Consider the following 26,775-nt stretch of genomic DNA (forward strand, 5'->3'; position numbering starts at 1 on the left):
CGGATACAAATCTGGCCATGATTCATCACACATTTTCATATAACCACACAGCTTTGACTGGCTGGAATTATTATGCTACCCCAACTTTGCTGGATCTCCCTCTCTGCTTTCCTTTTCTTTTTTGTCATGAGGAGACAGCTGAACAAATATTATCCCAGAATTTTACTGTCCTAGCTGGCACCTGACCATTTCCAGGGCTTGTTTATACCTCTCCACTCCACGCTGAGCCTGTAAACCTTCAGTCCTGCATCGCCTCAGTGAAACAAAACCCGAGCACGATGGCTTGCAGGAACAGATGTACCTTCCTTCACTTGCCTGCCCGGCCAACACCTTCACACGCAGCGTATGAAACCAGGCAGCCAACAGAGTCACCTACCAACCTACTGGGAATAGAGAGAGACCATTCCAGGAACTGGTGGGCAGTTGTTCTTATGTAAAGAACAGTCCCTCCAAGGTTTTGAAACCTTCGCAGGTTTTTTTTCCTTACACATTTCACCTCTCTCACTCTTCACCCCTCAACGGACTTATTTTCTTTGAGATAAATGGAACCTAAAAGAATTTATCAAATCTTTCTGCAATTTCACTTCTTTGTCCACTGTGCAACCTACAGCTTTGTAAAAGGACACTGAATCCAAAGGAAGCAATGTGACGGCAGATAGCCCACAAGCACAGAAACGCACAATGCTGCACGGGGGTTGACGCAAGGACAGACTGCAAACAGGAGCTACACACCGCCTGGGAGGAGAGCACTGCACCTATGTTACGTGCAATTACTTCACCTAAACTATTCCCATATTACTTGGCTTTGTGTTCATCCTCTTTCAGAGTTTCAGGAAACACAGCAAGCTGGGAGATGAGCTCGATGACCTAAAAAGTCTTTTTGATTTTTTGTCTATGAACTTAGACCTTAATAACTCACAGTCCTGGGTTTGAGGCAGCTTAGCACTAACCTTTCCCTCTCCGTTTGCCAATCCCCTCAAGACAATTCTGATTCGTACTGAGGGCAAGAAGTTAGGAAAATTGAAGTGCATGGAACTGATTCAACTAATAAAAAGAACATTGTGAAACATTACCTAATTGTTTAGTAATGTTTTTATGCATTGTCTAAATTTGGGCTTGGAAAGGCCTTCAGCTTAATAGAGATACGAACAGATCCTAAATATTGGATGTACAGGCTTTTTAATGACATGGGGGTGTTTAGTTCCTTCCCACACCCCCCTCAAAATAAAGGAGAACAAACACACATTCAGCAAATGAAGCATCTATATAAATGAAGCAGTATAGCAAACAGTTACTCACAAATCCTAACATAAATATACAAAGTCTTTTAGATACTGACATTTCCATATATAGTATTACTTTCTCTTTTTGTTAATCTAAGTAAAATGTTACCTTCTGCCACTCGTTATGGAAAAAAAATTTCACTTATACTTTTTACTTATACTTTCAATAATTAATAAAGAAGAACTTTAAAAAGAATAGCAGCCTTGCTTTTCTATACTCAAGTGCAGCACTTTAGACATTTTAAAATCCTCTAGAATTCCTCTCCCTGAAAATTCACCTTCCATAAAGAGGTAGCTTCATGGATATGAAATATGGTACTTTGGCGCTCTCCAAGCATGAAGTGAACTCATGCACAATTCTCTATCCTGTGAAAGTAGACCCATATAGGCCTAAATATACAGTGGTAAATTTTATGTAATAACCCAGAATGAAACCTTCAAGTCAGGCATTGTTTTTTGCCCTTCTGCTTACAGGTGTGGTAATCCTGGGCAACTAACCTTGACCCTTCTCTGTAAGGGCTGATTATTTAGGACCTCCCGAATGACCAGAACATCCTTTCCTGTCCGTAAGATAAAGACGTGTCAGGGATCAAAAGGGAATTTCATCATCCACCCTAGACAAATTTTCTATTCAATTTTCTGAGCGACACCATAATTTATTTCCTTTTAAATCCCTCACTCTCGAAATCTAGCGTGAAATCCTGCCTACCAATCTGTAGAAGACTTAGATCAAGCAGCCTTTGGAGCCTGTCAGAATTGTCCATGCACACATTAAAAGGCAAAAGCTACTAAGCAAAGTGACATTCTTATAAATACAGACAGCTGGAGTTTGAAAACGTATCTGAGTTACTGCAAAACTGTTAATCAGGAGGCCACTGGGTGGTCCTGAGCAAACATTCAGCTCAACTGTACAACGTACTCCTAACCGATCGCTTAAGACAGACATAGGCCACACATTATAGGCTGCAAGATCAGTCCAGTTTTATTTATTTATTTCAGAGCAAGAGAAAACACATTTTCTTAGTAGAAATGGTGTTGAGCCACAAAGCCTGTACCAAAAATCATTCTGAATCGGAACCTCCAATTATGCGTAAGTATAGTTTCGGAAGTTTAGCTTTAGAGATCCTGGGTTTAATTTTTTAAAAACTTACTATTTGCGGTCTGAGGAGAGGTGTGGTCAATTTGACCAAACCCTTGCTGGGGATAGAAGTACTGGCAGGGAAGAGGGCTAAAGACTACTACAACCACAAGTGGAAGGAGTAAAAAACTTTCCACTTCTAAAGGGACGTGGGTGTGTGCCACGCATCTAGGATTATCCATTCTGCACTCACAGGCATCTTTCCAACTTCTGAGATGAACCTGTAGATCCTGCTCACCAAAGTAACAGCAAAAAGGGAGATGAACATCCAACTCGGTGTTTAGGGTACTTCAACAGAAGTTGAAAAGACACAGACCCTAAATCCTTGCACTAACCACCTGGCTTCTGTGTTGTGTTGGTCAGTTTAATAGCCTGCATATTAAGAGTAAAGGAGAAACAAAAATGATATATTTTTTTGTATTTACTCCTTGAAATGCAGTAACAATTTAAAAAAAAAAGGAGCAGCTAAGAGAGAAAACATTCAGGAATCAATACGGTGTAGATACAGTACAATAGCACTGTATCACATTTAAATGGATTGTATAACACAGAATGGATTAAATGGATTCTAAACCGATTCTATACCGCAGTATGATATCTCTCAAAAAATAAAGGTGCTTTAACTTACAATCACTTCCAGCTTTCCCTGGACATCATGTGACTTGATAACCCAATTGACAGACTTTTTACACTTGAGGATAAGTACGACGTCTCTGACAAGCTTGGCGCCTGGTTGAGATGGTTTAATGTCAACGATTATATCCACCTGGAAAGCACTGTATGTGGAAAATAGAGAGAAAGTTAGACCAGAATGCCAGAAATTTTCAGCTATCAACCTTCTTCCAATCCATCATGTTTCCACTGTCTGGCCAGCTGATTAAAATGCTGGAGATTATCCCAGGCAACACAACATGTGCAAAACAGATTGTTATTCCACATACGCTGAAATGATTTTGCATAACAATAGAAACAAATACTTTTTAGACAAATAAGATTTTTGTCTCTTGTTTACAAGAAGCGTGCTGCTCAATTCAGCTGTTATTTAGAGCAGGTTAGTTATATGACTAGCAGTTTGCTTTATAAAGTAAATAGTGTTTTCTTATTTCACTGCGACAGTGCCTAAATATAGCTGTTTCAGTTTCCTCTGGCTATAACCATATTAAAGCTCAAAATAATACCTTAAAAAAAGCCAAAAGACAAATTAAGCAGGTTAATACCAAAAAAATGCACAAATACTATATTGAGGAGTGTCTCTGCCTAGGCAGTTAAATTGTGGAAATTACTTTGCTTAGGATCTTGCGTGTGTTGAGGAATTAAGCCGTTGTATTCAGTTTCCAATACTTCTGGATATATACTTACTTTAAAAAGAAAAGAAAAGAAAACAGATGTCCAGCCTACTGCTTGCTGGAAAATAGATGAACACTATCCAGATTTTCAAGATCTCAGTAAAATAAGTAGAGCAAATGGGTTTGTACCCATCAATAACATCTCATCGTGCAAAATATTAACTCAACAGAAAAACCTTGACTTCCAGATCATCTTATGGGGCCATGTGTCATAAGAATGTGCTCATCCCCAAGTAACAGGTTTCTACTAATATTCTGCACTGGGACTTAGTGTGTCTTGGGACCTTCGTTTCACCTCCCGCAGTTTTACACATGCCCAGCTCAGCTTCTTTATGTTTCTTTGTGGATATAAACTTTGTGAAGATAGCTGTGGGTAATACATAAAACTATGAGTGATGCAAGAGGAATTTAACTTATTACTTTTTTTACTTTTAATAACAAAACAGTTAAAACATTTTGCAGTGTTTTCATCAAATTCCTACTGTACTATCGGCCAAACCCAAAAGCCCAGAGGACTTGGAGACAGGGCTGTCATTGCATTAACACTGCAAAGGACTTACAATGATGGTGACGCTAAAGAACAACCCTGTTCAGGATGGGGCTGCAACTCACGCCACACAGAGGCAGATCATTTGGGCTTACCTACTCCACTTCCACTACATCTCAGCACCTTCTTACTCTCCCAAGGTTGCTAAGCAAGAATATTCTCGGGCTCTGGGTTCACCATCTTGCAATGAGATAATTACCCTTCTTGCAAAGACCCCTCCGCCCACCTCGATCTCCCTGGGCAATTTCCTCATTAGGGATAGGATGTGCTGAAATGTACCTGCATGAGGAGCACAACTGGACAATGCTGGATACCCAGTGTCTGCAGTATGCAGACAGGATTTCAATTCTACTTCATCTCTTATGAAACTGTACTTTTCCTCTTGCAAAAGAGAAAACCACCTGAGTTTCATAGCAAATTTCTGTTCTAGCAACTATACCGAGCACTTATGAAGAGCTTTTCCACGTATGACCATCTGAAGCAAACCCCATTCACATGCTCCCACTAAGACCTAGGAGAGACCAGCAAATGATGAATGTTTTAAATGTCTTACCTCCAAAGTTTACAGTACCTTTGACAATTTAGATAACCCTCATAGCGCATACAGAGTTAAGTAATTTTCCCTAACCACTAGTTATAAACATTTTTGGTCAGGGGACCACTGTCAACCCTTAACATTTCATGCAATTATCAAACTATCCCTTAAACGCAACTGGAAACTTGACAGAAAATACTGTTACGATTCTGCAGACCAACTGTGGAATAGTTATCATGGACCGCAGATCACTTGCGACCTCTGGACCATTGTTTGGGAGCCACTGCCCTAGGCCTTGCTGCCAGTCATCCCTACCTGTGACAGGTCAAGATTACTTTTAAAGTCTCTCTCACCACCTCATCAGTAGTCCTGTCTTAAACCCCGTCTGTCAGATGCTGTCCTTATTCATATTCCCTTATTCACCTTATTCTTGGAAAAATTTGACCGAGCAAGAAGCGGGGCAGGACACAGTCCGCAGAAACTGTGCTTTGCTGCCTTGTCCAGAAAAATCCTGGGATTGTGAAGCAGAATCCAACACCTTTACATACCGAAGAACTAATTTCTATTTAAGGCAAAGTACTAAGATGCAGGCTCTTCTTGTAAGGATGAAATGGCTACTTTCATTGGATTTTCAACAGACAGGTGAAATCTTTAGCTGTGATTTCAAACAGATTTAGTCTATTTAGACAATACTTTACCTGTACGGATTGGAATTTGGAGTGATTAGTTCAATGATATGAACTTCTCTTTCTTGGACTAAGTTAGACATAAGGCACCCCTCTGCTGTTTTTGGTTGCAGGTATCCCGCAAGGTAATTTAAAGAAAGAAAATTCTTTTCTATGTTGCACGAGGGAGGAAAAACTTGATCTGGAGGAGGGAAAAAAAAGAAAGCATATGCACCTTTACACATAAATATCATCTTACATGCACGTATATACCGCATCTACTTTAGTGTGGCACTGTATTTTACAACATAGGTCTTTAGGCTAAAAGGTATATCTACTATCTATCATAAGCACTTATGACAAATCAACATAATGTTGAAAGGGAGATCACTGTCGCAATAACACAGCACATCTCTGACGTAAAATACACACTTCTAAACTGAACAATTTCTATTTACAGGTTTAAATATTTAATGAAAGAAAATCCCTACAAAGAGAAATTGGAAAACAATACTGAAGCACAATGTGAGCATTTTTCAAAATGAATAAAATACATTTCATTTGTTCCTTGCACCTTTACAAAAGATTTCTGTCTTTTGAAATTAACTCATAGAAAACTTACACGATCAATTCCTTCTCCCTTTAGAAAACATTTTATTCTTGTTATTATAAATGTAACACATTTAAAAGATCACAGAAAGTATTTTCCATTTCCTTACTCAATATATTTTCCTATATATTGTGCAGTCAGTCAGTGTTGTCTAGGAATACAGCAGTTCTCTTGTGCATGGAAAATTGAATATAGCAAGAAAAGGATGAAATCAGGTGTTGATATTAAGGAAGTCTGTCCATAATATCCGTAACAAACTGAAGAAATTCTAGACTAGATATTCAATCTCTCTTTTGGTTTTAACTGCCTAGCTGATCACGAGCGTTAAATAGTGTACAATGCAAAACATAAAAAATAGTGACTTGGTATGACGTTCTCGTGCACAGCCTACAGTGCTGTATCCCAAGAAGCCGTACTGCCATTGAAAAATAGGAATACTTTGTATTTCTGAGATAGCTTTACATATGAATTGTCATAATACACAGCAGGACTAAGCGTCATGTTCACAGACACAAAGTCCTGTAAGAATGTAATTCCAAATGGCTGGCTCTTTGACCTTTGCTTTACAAAGAAGGCTTTCCTATTAAGATCAGTAGCAAGATAGAAAAAAGAAAAAAAAAAATCAAATATAATGCATTATGCATGCAAAACTGTGGACGAACTTTTGAGCTGAGACCACTGTTAGCATTTGCTCCCTGCATAAGAGCTGAAATGTCACCCTTGAAGCACATTTGTGTGTGGTACACAACTTTGCTGGGAGACCAGAGACTCCTGTGACCCTGGCCGCTGCGGAAACAATTAGGGGAGTTTCTTCTCCTGATCTTAAACAAAGTAGTCTTTGAATATTAACCTTGCTGTCTTCCCTACAGAATCTATGAAAGCTGTATGAGGCTGTAACTATTCATACTGCCCAAGCAAAGCACTCCTCTAACATCTGGTATGTGCCCTGCCAGATTAGCCTTGAATGCAGCTGCAGTTCTGCCAGCTCCTCCCACAACAGCAGAGAATGGAAAATGATCCCAAATGGTCTACACTGAGCTTGAATTTTTTTTATATATATACACACACACAGATGGAGTTACTAGGTATTTGCTTCTCAGCTGCCGTATAACACAAGTCAAGCCATAAAATAACAGCCTCTGAGTAGTTTGTGGATAATTACCGCACATGCTATCGTTTGCCATTGCAAAGAACTCGGTTCCTGCTCCTGGCACTTCCATTAAATGTCTCTGGAGCTCTCAAGAACCTCTCGCCGCCACCAGCACGAAGGCTCCCCAGCCTGGGCCTCCGCTCGATAGCACGCTTTTCCTCTCCAGCAAATTTTAACTCTGTCACTGGCTACGTGACATACACATTTACTTCCCCACTACACCAAAATGTGTTTACTCTCGTCAGTGCCAGTTACCAAGATCTGGGCTGGAAGAGAAAAGGGGATCCATTTAATCTTTCTTTGCTCACTATGCTTCTTTTCTTTTTTAGTTTCAGGGCTGTCTACTTACTTTGGAAAGGGACTGCAGGTGCCTGCAATCAATTAAAAACCTTACTAAACCAGCCAGCAAACAGTCCATTTATGGACCCTGTGCCTCTCTAATCTCCACAGACATGGAATATGGAATCAGACATGAGGTTTGCTTGTAATACCCTCAGGGGAGGGTCTCCGGCCAGCGCGGCCGGGCGTCGCGGGGCCCCGCCTGCCCAAAGGCACGCGGTGGAGCTGCACGCAGCGGCTGGCAGCCGCCTTCCCCTCCGGCATGTGCCAGGTTGCTTGGATGAAGAACGGAGGGTTGCACACATCTGTAGTTTCTGTGAGCAGCACCTCCGTTTTACAGATGAGGACAGACACCGTCTGCTCTAGTCTGCACAAATTAGGTGTCATCCGCAGGTTCTTGGCTAAATTGGATAACAGTTGAGTATCCCAGCTTAAAATCACGAGGAGGTTTTTGTGAAAATGAGCGCCGTTAATCAGGTGTCACTCTCCAAGACAGGCACCCTGGGCAGCAGCAGTTTGATTCAGCAATAAAAATCCCATGCAAGCAGAGCCTGCCCTTCAAAATGTGAGCTGGGGATAAGCGAGGCGTTTGGGAGTTTCCTCAGCCACTCTGATGGCAGGGCTTTTTCGTGGGTATTTTGCAGTTTCCTAGCCCTTCGCGTGACGGAGATCAGAACCTCAACTGACATTTAATGGCAGGGTATGGATGCGAGCAGGGAAGGGGCTGCAGCGGTCTGTGGCGGGAGGGTGGAAACTCTTGGCAGTACTCACCCCCCAGCAGGACACACAGCTAAAGCCAGACACAACGCAATCACCTACAAGTATTAAACCAAGCAAGTCTGGTGGTTCAGGATACGTGCACTAGTGTGTACAGGCAACAAATTCAGAGTCAGGACTGAAGCTTCAGCTTCTGCCAGGACAGGAGCACAATGTTACTGTCTGTAAACAGACTGTGCATTTTCCTGCCTAGTTATTGTTATGGTTGACTATTTTTTTTTTCTTATTTAGCTAAGAAATGTGCTGAAATTAGGCTCCCTCCAGGCTAGCACATCTGCCCTGGATTTACACTGGCGGTACAGGATGCATTAGGTAACATTTAGCTAAGCAGTTAAGTCTTCCTGACTTGTACAATCATATCTTACTGAGGCATGAGGAATTAAACTGACTTCTGCCGAAAAACATGCACTAAGATCACTTTCACCGTGAGCAGTCCCCCTTTCTAGAATCTGACAGCGATTATAACGGCAATCACTTTGCCATCTCCTTCGCTACACAAATCAAAGCAAGAATGAGAACCCCACTTCTTGTGCCCCCTTCCTCCAAACCCTCATTCCGGCCCCTTCAAGTTCTCACTGTGCTCACCGTCCCCACAGCATTTGATCAGCCACTCTTTCCAGTTGACAGGATTCAGATGCACTTGGCCCTGACCCAGCTTGCTAGCTCACTCAGCTGCCTTTCATTGGCTTCAAAAGTGATTTCAGAGACCCATGGTGTAAGAAGCAGTTTTATTCTATGAAAGATCACCCTTCAGATCTTTTTGTCCTCTAGCTTGCATTTGTTGTTTGCTGTATTCAGCTACAGCCTCAACTTCTAAAATGTTACATCTTCCGGTTTCAGATTTTTCTAATTTGAGTGAAGCTGAAATGTGGACAATTACATGAATGCTGCCATGAAGTTCTGTATCGGTCACGTAGCAAGGAACTACTTCGTATGACCACCTATAGATTAGGAGTAATACTAGCTGTGATTCACAGGCTGGCAGCTGAGGGTACCTGACTAAAGCACTTGAGGAGTGTGAGTTTTGCACGAAAAGCGTGAAAGGTCCATCAGCATAAGCTGTGGTCTGTGGAATCCAGTGATTCCATCGCTCACTCTGCAGAGAAGCAGACCAGGTCCACGTCCCACGTGGTTTCCGCAGAGCTCCTCGCATGACTGCTGCGGTTCAAGAACTGACCCTCTCCCCACCCCTGAACACAGGCATAACCCCCACACATACACACACATTCATTCTTCTGCCAAGAATTTAAATCAAAATCAAATATGGTTACAGCTGAGCTAGTTTGTAGGAGCCTTCTCAGAAACTGCCTATTTTGGTTGCCTGCCAAGTTCCATTTTGTGTACTTACTCCTAATTAAGTTGTGTTTTAACACATCCTAAAGATGATGCAAAGCTCTCCTATTTAGCTGCTTCATTTGACTGGAGACGTGCAAATCAACAAACGAAATTTTATCTGGTTTTCGACATATCTAATTAAATGTTCATCCCTGCAATGCAGAGACCACTACTCCCATGTATACGTTCCAAGAGCACTTTAATAAGCTAATAAATATATTACTGAATGATTTTCTGGCATTAAAATCCAAGACTGGTGCCAAGTAGAACAAAAATCACGCAGGGGAATCCTGTACAAATTTGGCAGGATTTGGATAAAACCAACACAGGCATGTTCCGATTTGGGGGGGCAAGCTTTATGCTTTAGGAAATCAAATGATGAGATACAGGTGGTTAGGAAAGAATGTTTTCTCCACAGAAAGTTTTTTTGTGGGGTTTGGGGTTTTTTTTTGGTAGCCAACTAGTCCAGCTATGCAGGAGTTTCTCTAGAAATATTGCTGAAGTACTACTAAAACAGGCTGCTGGTGCTAGTAATTGCTGAGCCCACCAGTGCTCGCTGGATGTTGATAAAATGTTCTACTGATTTCTCCTTTTCCCATCACTGAACTTCTTGAGAAACAACAGTTTCAAAATGTCTGGACCACTAGCTGCAATGCAAAGCAGTTCCAGTTCACTTTTACCAGCCTTTATTCTTGCTGCTTTTGGTTTAGCCTAAACCTGGATATCTGCTTTAGCCTGAACTTGGATGACATCTTCAGAGACAAAAAAAGCCAGTGAATTGCAGGCCATTAGGTAAAGAACACTGACAGCTTAAAACATCTCATACCTGCGAAAAAGAAAATTTCACCCCCAACTATCCTGCACAATAGAGGAAAGTCTGCTCTCCCTGCAAAGTTCCTTTTACTAACTATGTATTTTCCAGAAAATGAAATTGAATAGAGGTAAGTAGGGCAAAACCCCTCCTGAACCGACTGCCTTGCTCCAAGAACGCAGTGAAGAGCCGAGCCATGGCTCTTGTGTTATTCATGGTTTATGGCCAGCTCAGGTGGAACTCCCCTGCAGAAGACGTGCTATGTGACCGGCAGCCAGCTGAGGGAAAGCATGAGCCAGAAGGTGCTGCAGAGGCTCATATTTTTAAGTTGTTCCAACACTGCTCAGCTACAGAGCTACAGCCCAAACCCTACCCTAATATGGGCCTGTGAAATCCCTGAGGAGCTGGAGTCCTCTCCCCCCTGCCCTAGGCCACCTGATGAATTTGGCATGCAGCTCACAGGGACAGGAAATCTTGCTCCTTGGGATGAAAATACACAAGGACATCAGACTGAGGCAACTTATCTTGGTGAGGAAAACAAGAATTCTTTGCCCAAAGTAGTCTGGATCTTTATACAAGCAAATACTGAAAAAAATATAACCCAGCTCCTTCTAGAAATTACCCCCTACCTCAGGTTCTCTACTTTAGTCCTTTAGATGCAGGCATCCAATCACCATGAGTAGTTTACTCCTTTTGAAAGGTGAAGCTTTGACTCCTGTAAGATTCTGGCTAATGGCATCCACATTTATGAGCATAAAATCATGGCACCAGAAGCCATTAAAAGTTGCCTAAATCCAAGGTCTGGTCTTTAGACTTGCTCTTATTTCTCTGCCTTCCCCTTTCATATCACATCTCTTGGAAAATGAGAGGTATGTTTAATGATTAAAATAAAAAATGTGAAATAATACTACAGCAAGACTTATTCTCACCATCTAGAAGTGCCTATCAGTTCTGTTGGTTTTGTTTTGTTTTACCTTCTCCTACTTTAATATAGATGTTTCTTGATATTTTGAGTTCAGTGAAGGACGTTACTGCTCCATATTCCTTCTGGGCCCACTGTAGCAGATGTTCATTTTTCTCAGGAAAAAGCTTTTCTTCCGTTTCTGCTGACAGGGAGAAATTTCCCTTCTCAAACTGAACAACGGAACCTAAAGACACCTGATGGGAATAAAAACATATTTTTAATGTGGTACATTTATCCGCACAGACAGGTAGCATGTTTAAGCAATGTAATCTGTCACACCCAAATGCATTCACTGAAGGTGATTACGGCTTAGTTCCAACAATGCCTAAGGTTCATGTGTTTTAACATCTGCATAATGATTCCTTTTTCAGAGACGTTTCTAAAAAAAATGAAGCGTCCATCAGCCCGGCTGGGGTGCACGTGGCAGCTGACTAACGGAGGGCTCGGAGCCACTCTCCGAAGTCGTATTGCTGCAGAAGTGGTACGACAGTGCTGCACGGGGAGCTGAACTGTGCGGGAGAGGGGAGGGCTGGAAAACAAGAGGAAAACTAAGACAAGAGAAAGGAAGAAGATGATGGTCTGAGGAACCGAGAAGGATGTGGAGCTCAATAAAACTGAGAACTATGGAATTAACTCCCAAATCAGAAAAAACGTGAGTCCAAGCTCAGATAAAGGCCAACAGAGAAACACAGGGTAAGGAAGGAGAAAGGCTAAGAGAAAGGGAAGATATTTACTGTTGCTTTGTTTACAGGAAGCGAGGAAATGCTTTAGGCTAACACATAAAGCAGATGAGTTATACATCTTTAGAAAAATCCTTATAAATACGTTACATTAACTTGGGTCTTGACTGGAAAAACTAAAGTTTTGTTTAAAATAGTCAAAAGGGAAAAAACAGTAAGTAGAAGTGTAACGGGTTCTGCGGGAAAGCCTAAGATTTTCAAATACAACTTCACTGGAGTGGTAATAGCATCATTCAAGAAAAGAAGAGGGCACAGGGTCTGAAGCAGGGTCAGATTGGGGCCTGCTTCAACTTGTGTTGGTCTTGAGAGATAAACAAGTCATTCCAGAGTTACTGCAAAGCAAGATCATCCCAACAGCAACCTTTCAGCTCTCCTGTCCCTGCAGAGGGATGTGGCCAACATTTCCAGAACATCTGTCATCCCTCAAGAAGTCCCTATAGCAAGTGGTGAAAGAAGAGCATCCCTTCATCTGCCCAACCTCAGGAGCCAACACCCATCCATACATTTCACTGTCTCTTCCTTCAAGGTGCTTAAGGACTGGGGCCTGCATGCCCTACCCGGGCTGGTCCTTCCATGCACATTTTCACTAAGATTTGGGACAGGCTGCCCAGAGAGGTGGTGGAGTCACCATCCCTGGAAGTGTTCAAAAACCGTGTAGACGTGGCACTTTGGGACATGGTTTAGTAGGCATGGTGGTGTTGCGTTGATGGTTGGACTGATGATCTTAGAGATCCTTTCCAACCTTAGTGATTCCTAGTTTTACTTTCATTAAAAAAGAATCCAGCCACCAAGCCAGGAAACATGAAATTAATTATTACTCCACCCTTAATTGGTTTAGTGGTGGACTTGATAGTGTTAGGTTAATGGTTGGACTGGATGATCTTAAAGGTCTTTTCCAACCTAAACGATTCTATGATTCTATCTAAAACATCAAGTCAAGAAGAACATGTACTTGAGTGAGAAAGCACAGCAAGATGAATAAGCTTTCAGGTTTGAACGCATCAGTGAAGATTTCTTTGGATATATTCCCTGTAGTAGAGCGTAAGCAGTGCTTGCCCAGATATAACACACAGCCCCTACTTCCAGACTAAGCCAGATTTCTTTGGTGGAACAAAAATATATTTTTTTTCCCTCCATCTGAAAATCCAAAACTACTAACGATGATGACTGGAAGAGTGAAAAACACATCATAACAATTTCTAACCTGTCCTGAGTATTATTTACACATTACAGCAAGATAATGGTCATAAATATCTCTCCAACCTTTTAAACAACAAAATACATCAACAGCAATTATTTAGCAGAGATTATCTGAAGTCAGGTTCCAATTACAGAAATTAACTAATGGCAACCAACAATTACCTTCCCTGGAGCTATTGTTCCCAGCACTATTTCAGGATGGTATATATGAGTTTGTTTAGCACCTACAAATATTTGTCAGAGCAGACACACAAATTACACCCTTTGGCATACAAAAAGAATGTCAAAGTTCTTCCCTGTGCCTCCAGCTATTACGTTAGCATTTATTATGCGCATATTACATGTGCGTAATACTCTCCTCTAAGAGAAGGCCTATGTAATTCAGAGTTCCATTTGACCAGACCTGTCACAAAAACCAGCTTAGGAATCCTTTTGCCAGAATAGTTTTCAAAATTTAAACTAACATCTGTTTCAATTCTGAATGATCTTCCTTATTTGTTGTTTTTCATATGACTACCATAAAACATTCCCTTCAAATGAAAAAAGTCTTTATTCACGGTAACACAGAATAGACTATATTCCCTCAATACTCTCATACTTCTCAAATAAGAAAGCAAACTCCGCCATTAGAGAAAATCCACTGCCCCCAAATCTACAATCCTAGGAAAGGAGAGCAACACAGTTATCTTTAAAATGTATTTAGCAAATAGCATTCACTTTGTACTTCTACCACCTAGAAGCAGCTACACCAGGGATTGGTTTTATGGGGCATCTCTACAATGCTCCTAACACATTCAATTTTAGAGGGTGCACAGTCTCGCAGGATGACACCGACACAACGCGACAGATCATGCAGGGATCGCGTACGCAGTGCCTCTTAGCAATGCTGTCTTTTATATCTGAGAGACATGGGACATCTTTGCAGAGCCCTGGCCTAACTAGAAAAACCTCCTGTGCATAAAAATTGCAGGATTTAAGGATTTAACCAGTTACTATTTTGCAGGGATATTGAATAGATGCTGGCATTCCACTCGCAGGAACCTCCTTAACTACCTCAAAAATACTACAGTTTATCCAATAAGTACAGTAATTGCTTTTCATTTACACTATTTCACAATGTTTCTGGTATTTTTTTATGGTCAGTATCAGAGTAAAGAAGTATCAGTGTAACCTTTTAAGACATTTGAGCAAAGCATGAGAGAAAATATTATTCCCTCAAAATACTGACCAAAGAAATGCATTAGCTTGCAATAATGCATTTTCACTGTATTTTTCATTTGATGTTTGAGATATTTAAATGTCTGCTAACACAACAGCTTTCTTCCTCAGAATACACTTGGTTTTCCATTTATTACTAATTAAAACTTGAAGACCTTCTGCATCATCCTGCAGCATGACAAGTGTCTTCCTGCAAGACAGATCCTATCAATCAACCCCAAAGTTACTGAGTCCTACTAGGGAGGAACCCTCAGACAGAAAGCAGAGCAACTAAAAAGTCTGGCACAAGCATCCTCACTAAATGATCATACAGTAAACATCTCTAAACAAACACAAAGCTTATCATCATTTATTTTTTTAATCACATACTGAAGTCTATTTGAAACGCTGGTTCCTCTACCAGGTTTTAGAAAGGAGTGCAGAGTTCTGCTGTGCCTGCCAATGTTAGGATTTTTACTACATGGACCTAAGGCAAGGTTAAGTGAGCCAAGCACGTTATTTTTTCTGGAAAGAATTCAACAGACTCTTCCAAAAAAGGCAACCATCACTGTTTCAACACCTGCCTTCAACATTAACTACTTACTCTTCAGAACAAACCAAAAGCAGCTTGCTCTAACATACTTAGGATACGCCAGAGCATTAAAACCAAAGAATGTTTTAAATAGTTTTGGAATATACCAACAATTTTTATCCGAGCGCTCACTACACAGCCGATTGGGTGCTCAAGAAACTGCTGCCACATACGCTTTTATCTCCTCACTTCATCTCCTTCAGTGGTTACTTTCAGAGGTCGCAGAGTGGAAAAAGTGCCCCAGCTCTGTTTCTTCCTGTTGTTGTGAGGACATTAAAAGTGACTGCACCAGAAACATCCCCTGCTGCTGCGTTCACCCACATGCCCTGTCACATTTGAGGCTAAATGAGGAAATTCCAAGCCTCACATGGAAAATCAGGTTGCAAGACCAAAAGATACAGGCCTTGGCCACTAACCACAGCAAGGACCGCAGTTCAAAGGGCTCCTCTGCAGTCAGAGGAAACGAGGATCAAGTACGGTATTTTGAAAATTTGCTACCAAAACCTGAGTATTCTATCGAAGAACAAAACACATTTAGGAACGTATTTTGATTACACACACTACCACCCTGCTGACCACCGGGGGAAATAGGGACTGTAATTTTCTTTGCACTGTGCAGAGGCAAGGAAACATATACCCCTCATGCTGGGGAAAAAAAAAAGCCTTTATATGTCCCTTGAGAAAACTTTCCAGTCTTACACAAACTGCCCTTGCAAGGCTGCCATCCATGGTAGTTCAAGATATCAGCTACCTGGCAGGAGTGCCAAATGGCATAAGTTACTGCTCCCCAGAAGGAACAACTCTCAGAAGCAACCCTGGGTCATCTCAAATATATGCACTGGTGAGCGTGAACACTGCCCACACTCAAAATAGCGTCTTCTGTTTCTTATTTTACCTATTTCCTTCTCTCCTTTTAAATGTTTATTGCCTTTTTTTTTTCTCTCTGAACCTGATCCAGGGGGATATTTACTTTGTTTGCTTTATGACATTTTAAGTATTTAACATAGTTATAATTCAGAACTCCCAAGTAGGAAACAAGTTCATAATTTAGCCTCGAGAGAGAGGTAGACACCTTTGGAGATGACTCAGAATACAAAGTTAAGTGTCCGCAGCTACACGGCATGAACCAATCCCTCTCCTCACAGCAACAGCTACACCACTACCCACCGAGGCCCCTCCGGCACAAGTGACCAACAAAGCCACCCATAAAGCCATGACTGAGGCAAATAGACCGGCAGAAGAAAAGCAGCATCCTTCATATTTTTATCTGAGCCATACAGTATCAGACCTGTGGGGGAACGTGTAGGAGAGGAGTAAACCTGCTCAGAATAAAATTCTAAAACTTGAACCAGCAGCCCACATGGGGCTCAGACTCAGTTGGTGAGTTTTGATAATTTACGTTCATGTGCTTTGGTCCCCTTACAGAGGAAAAGCAAAGCCATGGATGGAGAAACATCAGGTATTCGGAAACTCAAAAATACATCCTTTGTTGTTCATAAATCCACATACAACATACAGTAATCACCAAGAGGACAATTCACTTCAGTAAGTGACTAGGAAACATGCTGCTTTTGAAATGACATGTAACATTTGTGAATCATCTATCAGCTTTGCATAGTCCTTACCAGCCACAGAGGTGTGATGCTTTCAGGCAGTAGTAAAATTTTTCATTTTCAGTTTAGTGTTCTCAAGACCACTTACAGTCATCACAAAATTCCACTTCCAGTTTTCGCATTGTTGCAAACACACACATAAAAGAAGCAGCATTATCTTAATTACATTTTAGATTTTAATTCTACTTCCCAGGAGATGCTCAGTTTGCCAGCCACCATGAAAGCAGAACCTCATGGGATCAGACTCTTGCACATCTTTATGTATCTAGAAAGAAGATCCTGGGATTTTCCATCAAAGCTGAAACTGTGTCAAAGCAAGTGCAACTTTCAAAACCCCATGGAACAGTTACTGGAATGATAAAAAGGAAACAAAACAAAAAAATCCGGTAAAGGGGAAATCTGTTCCCAAAGTTTAGGGCTCAGCAAGGTTTATTAATCGCACACAGGTAACTGTCCACTCATCTCACCTTAATCTAACAACATCTTAATAGACTCAATGTAACACTCGTTTGATCTGAACAAAATAAGGCAGCAGAAGCTCTTCCAGGGATTCTGTTTGAAGTTAGATTCAATTTAGTGGGAGAAGAGGAGAATTAAAGCATATCTATGCAACTGCAGCTATAGTTTCCACTGGAATCGATGACTCAAGTAACGCAACCTGTTGTGATTTATTATCTCCACGTTACTAAGACCAACAGTCTGCCAAAATCTGCTGCCTGCTTCTGTAAACTTCCACTAGCTAAACCCCCTGTTTACTGAAGCAAGCAAAGAAGGGAAGGAGCTGTGACCATGCAGAAGGGAAAAGACCATCGCAGATGCCTGTTCCAGTCCCTCCAGCCTCTTGCAAGATGGGTCTGGGAACACACCTCCACCACTAAATGCCAGAATGTTGTTTCTTCCCTTGCTCTTGCAGCCTGGTTTAACTCAAAGCCCGAGACATCCTAAATATCTGACTCACAGAATGCTTTGGGTTGGAAGGGACCTTTAGGGATCATCCAGCCCAGCCCCTGCAGTGCCAGGGACAGCTTTAACCAGCCCAGGGTGCTCAGAGCCCCGTCCAGCCTGGCCTGGGATGTTTCCAGGGATGGGGCCTCCACTGCCTCTCTGGGCAACCTGTGCCAGTGCCTCACCACCCTCAGTGTGAAACATTTCTTCCTTATATCCAATCTAAATCTGTTCTTCTTTAGTTTAAAAGCATTACTCCTTGTCCTGTCACAACAGGCCTTGCTAAAAGCTTGCCCCCACCCTCCCTGCAGGCCCCTCTCAGCACTGCCAGGCCGCACTCAGGCCTCCCCGCAGCCCCCTCCTCTCCAGGCTGAGCACCCCCAGCCCCCCAGCCTGGCCCCGCAGCAGAGGGGCTCCGGCCCTCGGATCATTTTGGTGGCCTCCCCTGGACCCGCTCCAGCAGCTCCATGTCCTTCTTGTGCCGAGGGCTCCAGAGCTGGGCGCAGGGCCCCAGGTGAGCTCTCACTGGAGCAGAGCAGAGGGGCAGAATCCCCTCCCTCGCCCCGCTGCCCACGCTGCCGGGGATGCAGCCCAGGATGGGGTTGGCTTTCTGGGCTGCAAGCGCACATTGCCGGCTCGTGTCCAGCTTTTCATCCCTCAGTACCCGCAAGCCCTTCTCCACAGGGCTGCTCTCAATCCTTTCACCTCCCAGCCTGTGCTGATAGCGGGGGCTGCCCCATCCCAGTCTCCTGTGCTCTGAAAGTGATGGGTCTGGGCTCCCAGAGGGACCCCGAGAAGCAGAGGCATTCAGGATCAGCCAGTGGCAGCAACGAGAGACCAGCACCAGATCCAAGAGGCAGCAGCACCCAGACCCGGCCCAGCCACACCCTCAGTGCAAAGTTTTGGTTGGAGCAGACACCCATGAAGACAGCCTGCTCTTGAAGCCGAAAGAAGCACCAAGCAATAAAGCCTGAGTTTTGACAGATGGCTTAAATCACCTGGGACAGGAGAAGATCTGGTATGAACTAGTGATGCTCTTAGCAAACCAGGCTCCAAAAAAGCACAGCACCTGAACATCCCGTGAAAGGAGAAACTAAGGCACGTTGATCTGCCTTGCTTCCTCTCAAATTTACTGGCAAGTTGGTATTTTTGAAATATTTCTGCCCAAACCAAAGTGCTTACAGGAAAAGCAGAGGACACCTATATATCATAAAATTTCCTTATTTTGGGACATCACACATATAGACATTTTTTCCTCTACACTGCATATTTGCTTCATGTACTATATCTTGCTTCCTAAGCCAAAAATATCACTTCTCTTCTGTAACGCCTTCATGAAGAAAGCTTTGAATGAAAAAAAAGAAAAAAAAAAAACCCAAAAGCCCTACATATTTGAAGATGCCTTACTACGGTTGTTATACTCAAACTCCTTTTACTGCATGCGGACAATGCATTGCTTTCAAACATGTATTTACTGCCCTGTCATTTTCTGCCATCCATACTTCTGACAGAATCCTTCCACTCTATTGCCAAGAATGTAAGAACAACCACCATGCGTGGTTTTTTTGAGGTCCCCCCAATATTTCTGGGAGTAAACCAGTTACATAGACTTCAGAAAAGCAGGATTTTTCAGGGGTTTGAATCAGGCCATGAGACAAAGTCTCCAGGGAAATTTACTATTGTGAAAAGCATAATAAGAGTTACTGTTTACTAAACACTGCTTTTAATTAGACACTTAATGTTATTTTCACATTCTTTCAAAAGGCAAGGAAACATTGTGGGGAGGGGAAGGGGAAATATGAACTCTGCCAAGTGGAAAAGGGCAACTACAGGATTATTTCCAGCTCCTGAGTAGAACAATGATGAAGATCTAGGAAAAAAAACAAACCCAGGATTCTACAGAAATGTAAACGTCCTTTTAAATTCCTCTTCTCACTGTTATGCAACACTGAAAATCTACTGTTTTTACTCTGAATAGTGAAAGGTCACTATTTATACCAAATTTATCACTAGTCATGCATTTCCTATCCTTTCTCACTCTTCTCCTCGCAGAGCGCTCTCTTCACATCTGGGTCTGTTTAACCAGTGATTGGAAATTTAGCCTCCTGATTTCCCGTTAAATACTAGGCACAGGAAAACAAATAGCACTTGTTTTTCAGTGAGTTTTGTCAGTCATCCAAAATCTAGTGCAAACCATAGAACAGCCTGTGGTTTGGTGGCAGAGACCCAAAATATGTGAACCATATTTTCATGAAGTGAATTCAGCTATTGGCTGAAGTAATAAGAACATGGCTTTTTTTTCTTCCTAGAAATACAGAAATAACTAATAATTAAACTCTTCATTCTATCACTTATTCTTCTCTAAAGCTTTTCTTCTTTCTTTTCAAATCTCAAGCCAAGAGCATGTGATCTGGTTTTGTATTTATCATTACTACCGTTGCTTCCTCCACTTTACTAACTTAACACACACATTCAGTCCTGTTAAAGGGGTTCTTGTGAGTAAGGCTGTTTGCTTGCATAACTGCTTTCTCATCCGTAACTCTTACTCATTCAATCACCTGAATAACTAACTCAGAGAAAGAGCTGAAGCATCACATCTTAAATCAAGTATTAGATAAATTCACACGTGTAGATATTTAAGGGGTTTTTTTGATCTATTCTAACAGTGATTTCTGTCAGGAAAACACAAAGGACTGGGTCCCTTCTTTCACTGATTTAATTCTTGCCACTTTCACTTGCCCAGTAAAGACATTCCTAGGCTATAAAAGCAATTGAGAAAGCTACCAAATCTAAAGAAAAAATTCACTTGCTGAGTAGCACCTATAAAACCCTCTTTCTGGGCAGTTTCATAAAACTTCTGGTTTTCTGCCAAGACATGTTCGCAATAAACCGCTTTTAGGGAAGGACAGAAATAATGACTTGATGGAAAGGGAGGAAATTATTTTGTTATATGAAAACTTAAAAATGGGGTGGTGGGAGAGGTCTGGTAAGGTTTTTCTGCAAGATTGACCTGCAACAAGATCACAGGTAAAAGCATTTTCTACAGGTGTTGTCTAGCTTACGTAAAATTGCGATCTGTCGTAATCTAACCAGCCTAATCACCAGTGAAGATGTACTTCCACTTCCTCTCCCACTCCCCCTTTAGGATGTAATTTTGGCATTTATTTCCTGCTGAGGAAAAAAAAAAAACATTTAGCACAGATGCTAAGTATTCCCCTTGCTGAACTGAGCAGATCTTCCCACCCATGCACTGCTCTTCTGAGCGATGAGGGGGATGATGGCCCAGCCCAGGAACACTTGAACATTGAAAATGGCCATTCCCAAACTGTTGTATTTTTGTGACATGTAAAAATATCCAACGACATTAATATGACTAGATGCACGAGCAATCAAAGTAGTGATTTTCAATTACTTTAGTCAGGCAGAGTTTGTGCACTAACTCATTTTGGGTATTTTCAGATTGAAATGCCATGATACTTCAGTATATTTTTTTTAGCACAATGAGAATAAACTCAAGACTTTACTAAAATCACAATAATTTTCCCAGCACCACCTACTTAACCCATCAAGGTATATATAACTCATGCAGAGTCTGAAAATAACCCTGTCTATGCCAAATGTATTGTTAACACCACGCTATGCACTCACCATATATTCACTTTTCTCTAACACATGCAGAAATTTCTATCAGGTTTTTATCAAGGTGCCAGAACTACTTCTTAAGACTATTCACCAGTGTTCTCTCTGGTTTATGATGGGAAGAGATGCTCCAAGAAGCAAAATGACAACACAAGAAGGCAACAGACCAGTGAAGAACACCTCCCTTTAGAACCTGCGCCCCATCTCGGATGGCCTCCTCCAAAGCACTGTGGCTCCCTAAGCATCCCTGTGCTCCCATTCACTCCTATGGGCTTGGAAAGAAGTCTTCAAAATATGACATTAAAAAAAGCCTGATGTTAACAGAACACAACTTACGGTTTGGTTGGGGCATGCTATTTGATTGGAATGAGAATTTATTCCACTGTAAGGTTTAGCCACCAGTAGACATTTAATGAAAGTGAAAGCGTGAGCTGCCTCCAAAGCGAGTGACAAGTCACGGTGCTGAGTGAAGCTATGTGCATCACATGACAAAAGTAAGAGAAAAACCACATGTATACACCAAATTTACATTTTTATAATTAAAAATGTTTATCAAGAAGGTACTCTGTGCTCCCCTCTATACTATAACCATACACCCAAAGGCTGAATTCTCTCCCCCATTCATTTTAAACTTCTGCCTACTGGAGGACCAGGCCCAAGGCAAAAATCCAAGCTTGAACTACGTGATAAGAACGTAAACTCCAGCCCAACTCAGTAGTACTGTATTTTCCTGGTCTTTTGAATATGTGCTGACACAAGCTTTAAATCTTTTCATCCTTGCCTTTAAATAAAGCAATCTGGGGCGGCTTAGCTTTAGTGGAAACTCAAACGATGAATTCACAGAGCAAAGGCAGCAGACCATCTTCCTCATGAGGACACAGAGGACGCATAGCCCTGACTCTACCCTCTGCTCCAACATAAACATCTGTTCCAACAAAAAACATCATTTAAGCTCAGTGTGCCTTAATTTCTCCACCTGTACAATGGTACTAACAGCACTTTACAGGGTGCTCTGATTCATTATCTGCTCACATCCTGGAGTTATCTTTGTCAGAAACAGCCTTGGATCTTAACACAATTCATTGGTAACTTTTATTTATTTATACAAACACACTTCCCTGTAACAGTTTAAGAACTTTATTATGATGCTTTACAGGGAAAAGAATAATAGCTAGTAATAAAAAGAAATAAACAGCTAGGACTTCACTAATGGTTACATGATCCTTTAACTACAAACTTTGACCAGGCTCTAGGGCTGTTGTCTTTATCAGCAGTAAGCCCCAGACGTTGCCATTTAAACTTCTTCATACTACTTACTTTTCTAACTGGGGATCAATCAATGAAACAGTGCAATTCATACTTTACATACAGTACATTAATAAAATTGTGAATGAATGTATTGTATGAAAAGTCGAAGGAGAAGCTGGAAAGTTAGTGATTATCCTGCCCGAGGCTTCCATAGAGACAGACACAATAGTTATGACACTCCTATGGTATGTGTGACACAGATTGCTGTTTAGAGCATAGGATTCATGGGCATTAAAAAGGTTTTTTAAATTCAAAATCTTTTATGATTCAAAATCCTCTGCTTTCTGGGTTGGCTATACATTTAAGGAGAATGAATACGACAGAGCTGCAGAATTACACGGATAAGCCAAGTACTTTCAAACAAGGGCCAAGGAAGCGAGCTCTGCACTCAGCTCCCTTGGAGCTGTGATTTACACTCCTAGGCTCGATTCTCTAAAACTTACTGAAGGCTCTGGCAAGGAGGCAGGGAGCCTCTCCGCTACCACAGCAGAAGCAGTATGTCCATCTGCCCCACGACTCACCTGAAATAAGAAGTCAAAAAGATTCTGCAAAGGGACAGGCTCCTCTAGGCCAGAGGCAGTCCCAGGGATTGCAACCTGGCACGGCCCAATGCAGGCAAAGAGCTCTGCTGCAAAACTAGAGCCCCTTGATTTTTTTTTTGGCATATTTCCCACGTTTTCTGTGCTGCGTGGTTCTGTGCTCTTTTTTCAGGAAGCTTTTGGGAAAACAATGCATTTGTTCTTGTGAGCATTGTGGAAAAGCAATGGATGATCACCACAGTTAAGGTGTTCAGCCTGTACGCTCACAGCCTATCATCCCAAGCCGCACTAGCCACTGAGAAACTGGTACATGAAAAGTGGGAAGGCTGATAAGCCCCTAATAAGAGACTGAGGTTAGCTTATGTTTGCAGGAAAAATTTGCCTTAGAGAGAGAACACAGAGAATTGCCTTAGAGAGAGAACACGGAGAATGAAGTTCTGGAGTGAGAGGGACTGCAGGGACTAAACTGGGAGAGGTAACGGTGGATTGGTACCCTAGTGTTTTCTGTTCTGCAATCTCAGTCTTCAAGCTCTTTACAGAAAAGGAAAATAGAAACCTTAACGTGTTTAGGTTGGAAAAGACCTTTAAGATCATCCAGTCCAACCACTAACCTAACATTACCAAGTCCACAGTAAACCAGTTAAGGGCAGACTAGACTAAACCATGTCCCAGTGGAAAGAAGAATACATAAATTATATGGCACTTGAAGAGATCCAAAATTGTTATGGAGAGCTATTCAGATGCTTTAAACGTTATTAGGGATGGGTCAACATTGAGAGCTAGTTCACTCCTTGCAATGTAGAGGCAAGCTCTCATATCTGCACAGCTTACAGGGAGCAGCGTTATCCCATCACCATGGGCGCGTGCTGGGGGGATGGTGTGAGGCACCACAACTTTCAGCCCTTACTGTGACCAGCAGAGCCTAAGAGAGGCTGGAGTACTGAGAGGAGGTATCTGAGTCCCACTGACAGAGAACTGAACCTGTAGTGTCTGTCAGGTTCTCCTGCCCCACCTGAGACTCAGCCCACCTCTTCCTGCAGCATCAGCGGCCAGGTTTACCGTAGCACCTCCTCAGGTCAGACAGCTTCTTGTTTGGCACAAATCCCGAGTGCTGCTGCTCACATTTTCAAGCCTGTTTTTGTAACCAGGAGAGCTTGAAACAGCTTTCTGAAGCAAACACTTAGCTAATCGTACAGTTTTGGCAGCTGAGGCCTTAGGCACATTCCTATTGTTCCTATGCCTTAATGCAGCCTGCTGAAGCCCCACTGAGCCAAACCAAGCAAGCCCAGCACGAGCACAGTCTGAACACTGGCACAGTCTGCTCGGCGGAAACGGATGGCTCTCGGCAGAGCACCTCTTCACTCCCAGAGGCAAGGCGAGGGGAGAGGGAAAACCCTGGAGGAGGAGGAAGAGAAGGGAAGAGATAGCTGAACACAAACTAGCTGATACGGAATGGGAGCGATGATGTAGTAATTGTAGGAGGGGATCAAAACTAAACAGAAATCAGGTCCAAGACTTGATTAACTGATGAAAGGTGCTGTTTCTTTTGGCCAGGAGAGGATTGAGGAATCTTATCATGCTGTTGCTCATCGTCTTGTTCCTCAGTCATATTCTGAGCAGACCTGAACTGTACTGGTTGGACGTACACCAGGAATGGTCAACAAGGAGGTAAGAGCTAAAAGTCTCTAACACAGTAATGAGAAAACCCAAGATTGCGAATACCTTAGAATACAAACGAGCCCATGTTCTTTAAACGAGTCGGTAACACATTGCACCATTGCACTGGAAACAGGATGGAGTCCTTCAAAGTTCAAAATATCAAGGGTACGCCTCCTCTCATACCATGATGACAGGAAAAAGAGAAACCTAGAAAACTTTTGGTGTCCAGCAAGTGATAGGACTCTTAGTGCACTTAACGGTGTCACCACCATATCAGGTCAACTGAGAGAGCAGCGTCCCTTCCCAGTGGGCTAATGCTGCAGTACTGTCCATCTTCCCCTCTTGCTGATGCACAGTGACACCACTAAGTTCCCATCCTACCGCTGTCAGCTGTGCTGGAGGAGCAAAATTAAACCCTATAAGGACACAGCTAAAAATAATCAAGTTTAGTTCTGCAATTAGAGTTGAATATCAGAAAAGCTGCAACCTTAATAAAGACAACTCATGATTAGACATGATGTCACACATTAAAAATTTAATCCAAACAACTTGTCTGTTTCACTACAAATAGCAAACTTGAATGTCCTGGCAAACTGTAAGGACATGATTTACAAATACTAGGTAATATTTGGATCCTATATTATAAGCAGCGCTCCAGTCTTTCTGAGAAATAAAAATGACTTCATTCTGGCCTTAGCTCGGTCATTTCAACAGACAAGCTTCATTAGAGACAAACTGTAATTGTACATATTGCACTCAATACATACAGATGTTTGTTTTGGTCACAGACCACACAACTTGCGTCTGCCCATAGTATTTCCCATTGCTTGGAGTTTTTTTGCACTGTGGTACTATTAAACTTCTAATCGGGACTGGCAATCTGTTATACCCTCACAGCTTTTTGAACTGGAATGGCTGCTAGTGTTAATAACTACATGATATGCAGATTCTGAAAAAGCAATCTTGGTTTCTTTTCCTTGAATTTGCATAACAAATAATTGGGTACTTTTTCCAAACTGCTTTGCCCTGCCACCTAACTGTTCCCCAGAGCCCTACACTGAAATGTGACCTCCTGCTAACTTGGTTTTTTTTAACGTATGTTTAAAAACTTTCCAAATGAATGCCATTAACTCTGTCTTGTGCGACAAGCAGCTATGATACAGAGCAGGCCAGAGGATTGTGTATACTTACAAAGAAAACTCTTCGGATTCCAGGTGCCAGTCTTTCTGTTTTTAGCTTCCAAACCAGAGGCAAAGGAGAGTTGAGAAGAAACACCAGAGGCTTCTGGTGAATATGCACTGATGAAATTGGATTCAAATGTAACGTGACCTACAGAGAAACACAGAAATACATGAATACTCCCTTACAAGTTTCAAAACAAAAGTGGAATTTGAAACAATGAATCAAAGGTCATTTTTATATATGTTATGGCTTCCAGCATTCAGACCTCTTGACCCAAGATTATAGACTAATCTACTTCCAAAAAAATCAGTCAACAGAGCACAGATAATATAAAGAATGAAATAGTTAACATTTGTGCTCTACGCTTGCAAAGCGCTGCTAAAGTGTTTAAGAAAACCTTGGCAAATGCTGATGAAAAATAGCTTATGCAAAAGGTCAAACCACTAAGCTGAGAGTTGGAGAACAAGGAGATAAAAAGAATTGCAAAGCAAACCCTGATTTCTGGTTTCTAGACGGTAACCTACAAAGCTGGCTTAGAGTACAAACCTCATCTGCTGATGCTATTAGGGCATAAATCTAACCTGTAAAACAAATAAAACTAAACAAACAAAAAAACAGAAGGAACAAATCCAGAAACACAAGCAAGCACTACACTAGTTTA

The 26,775-nt window shown here is 41.9% G+C and overlaps 1 protein-coding gene across 1 annotated transcript in view; it reads right to left on the bottom strand.

Annotated features, from left to right (window-relative positions):
- Positions 1–26,775, bottom strand: part of TGFBR3 (transforming growth factor beta receptor 3) — a 109,407-nt gene that overhangs the window by 23,694 nt on the left and 58,938 nt on the right. Inside the window, exons 3-6 of the mRNA XM_075711390.1 lie at positions 26,124–26,261; positions 11,511–11,694; positions 5,548–5,716; positions 3,050–3,197 (exon numbers count right to left, since the gene is read on the bottom strand). Of these exons, the coding sequence (XP_075567505.1) occupies positions 3,050–3,197; positions 5,548–5,716; positions 11,511–11,694; positions 26,124–26,261 (639 nt within the window). The remainder of the gene's footprint in view (positions 1–3,049; positions 3,198–5,547; positions 5,717–11,510; positions 11,695–26,123; positions 26,262–26,775) is intronic.

This window comes from Pelecanus crispus, chromosome 5 (genome assembly GCF_030463565.1).
Source record: "Pelecanus crispus isolate bPelCri1 chromosome 5, bPelCri1.pri, whole genome shotgun sequence".
In the NCBI taxonomy this organism is placed as follows: Eukaryota; Metazoa; Chordata; class Aves; order Pelecaniformes; family Pelecanidae; genus Pelecanus; species Pelecanus crispus.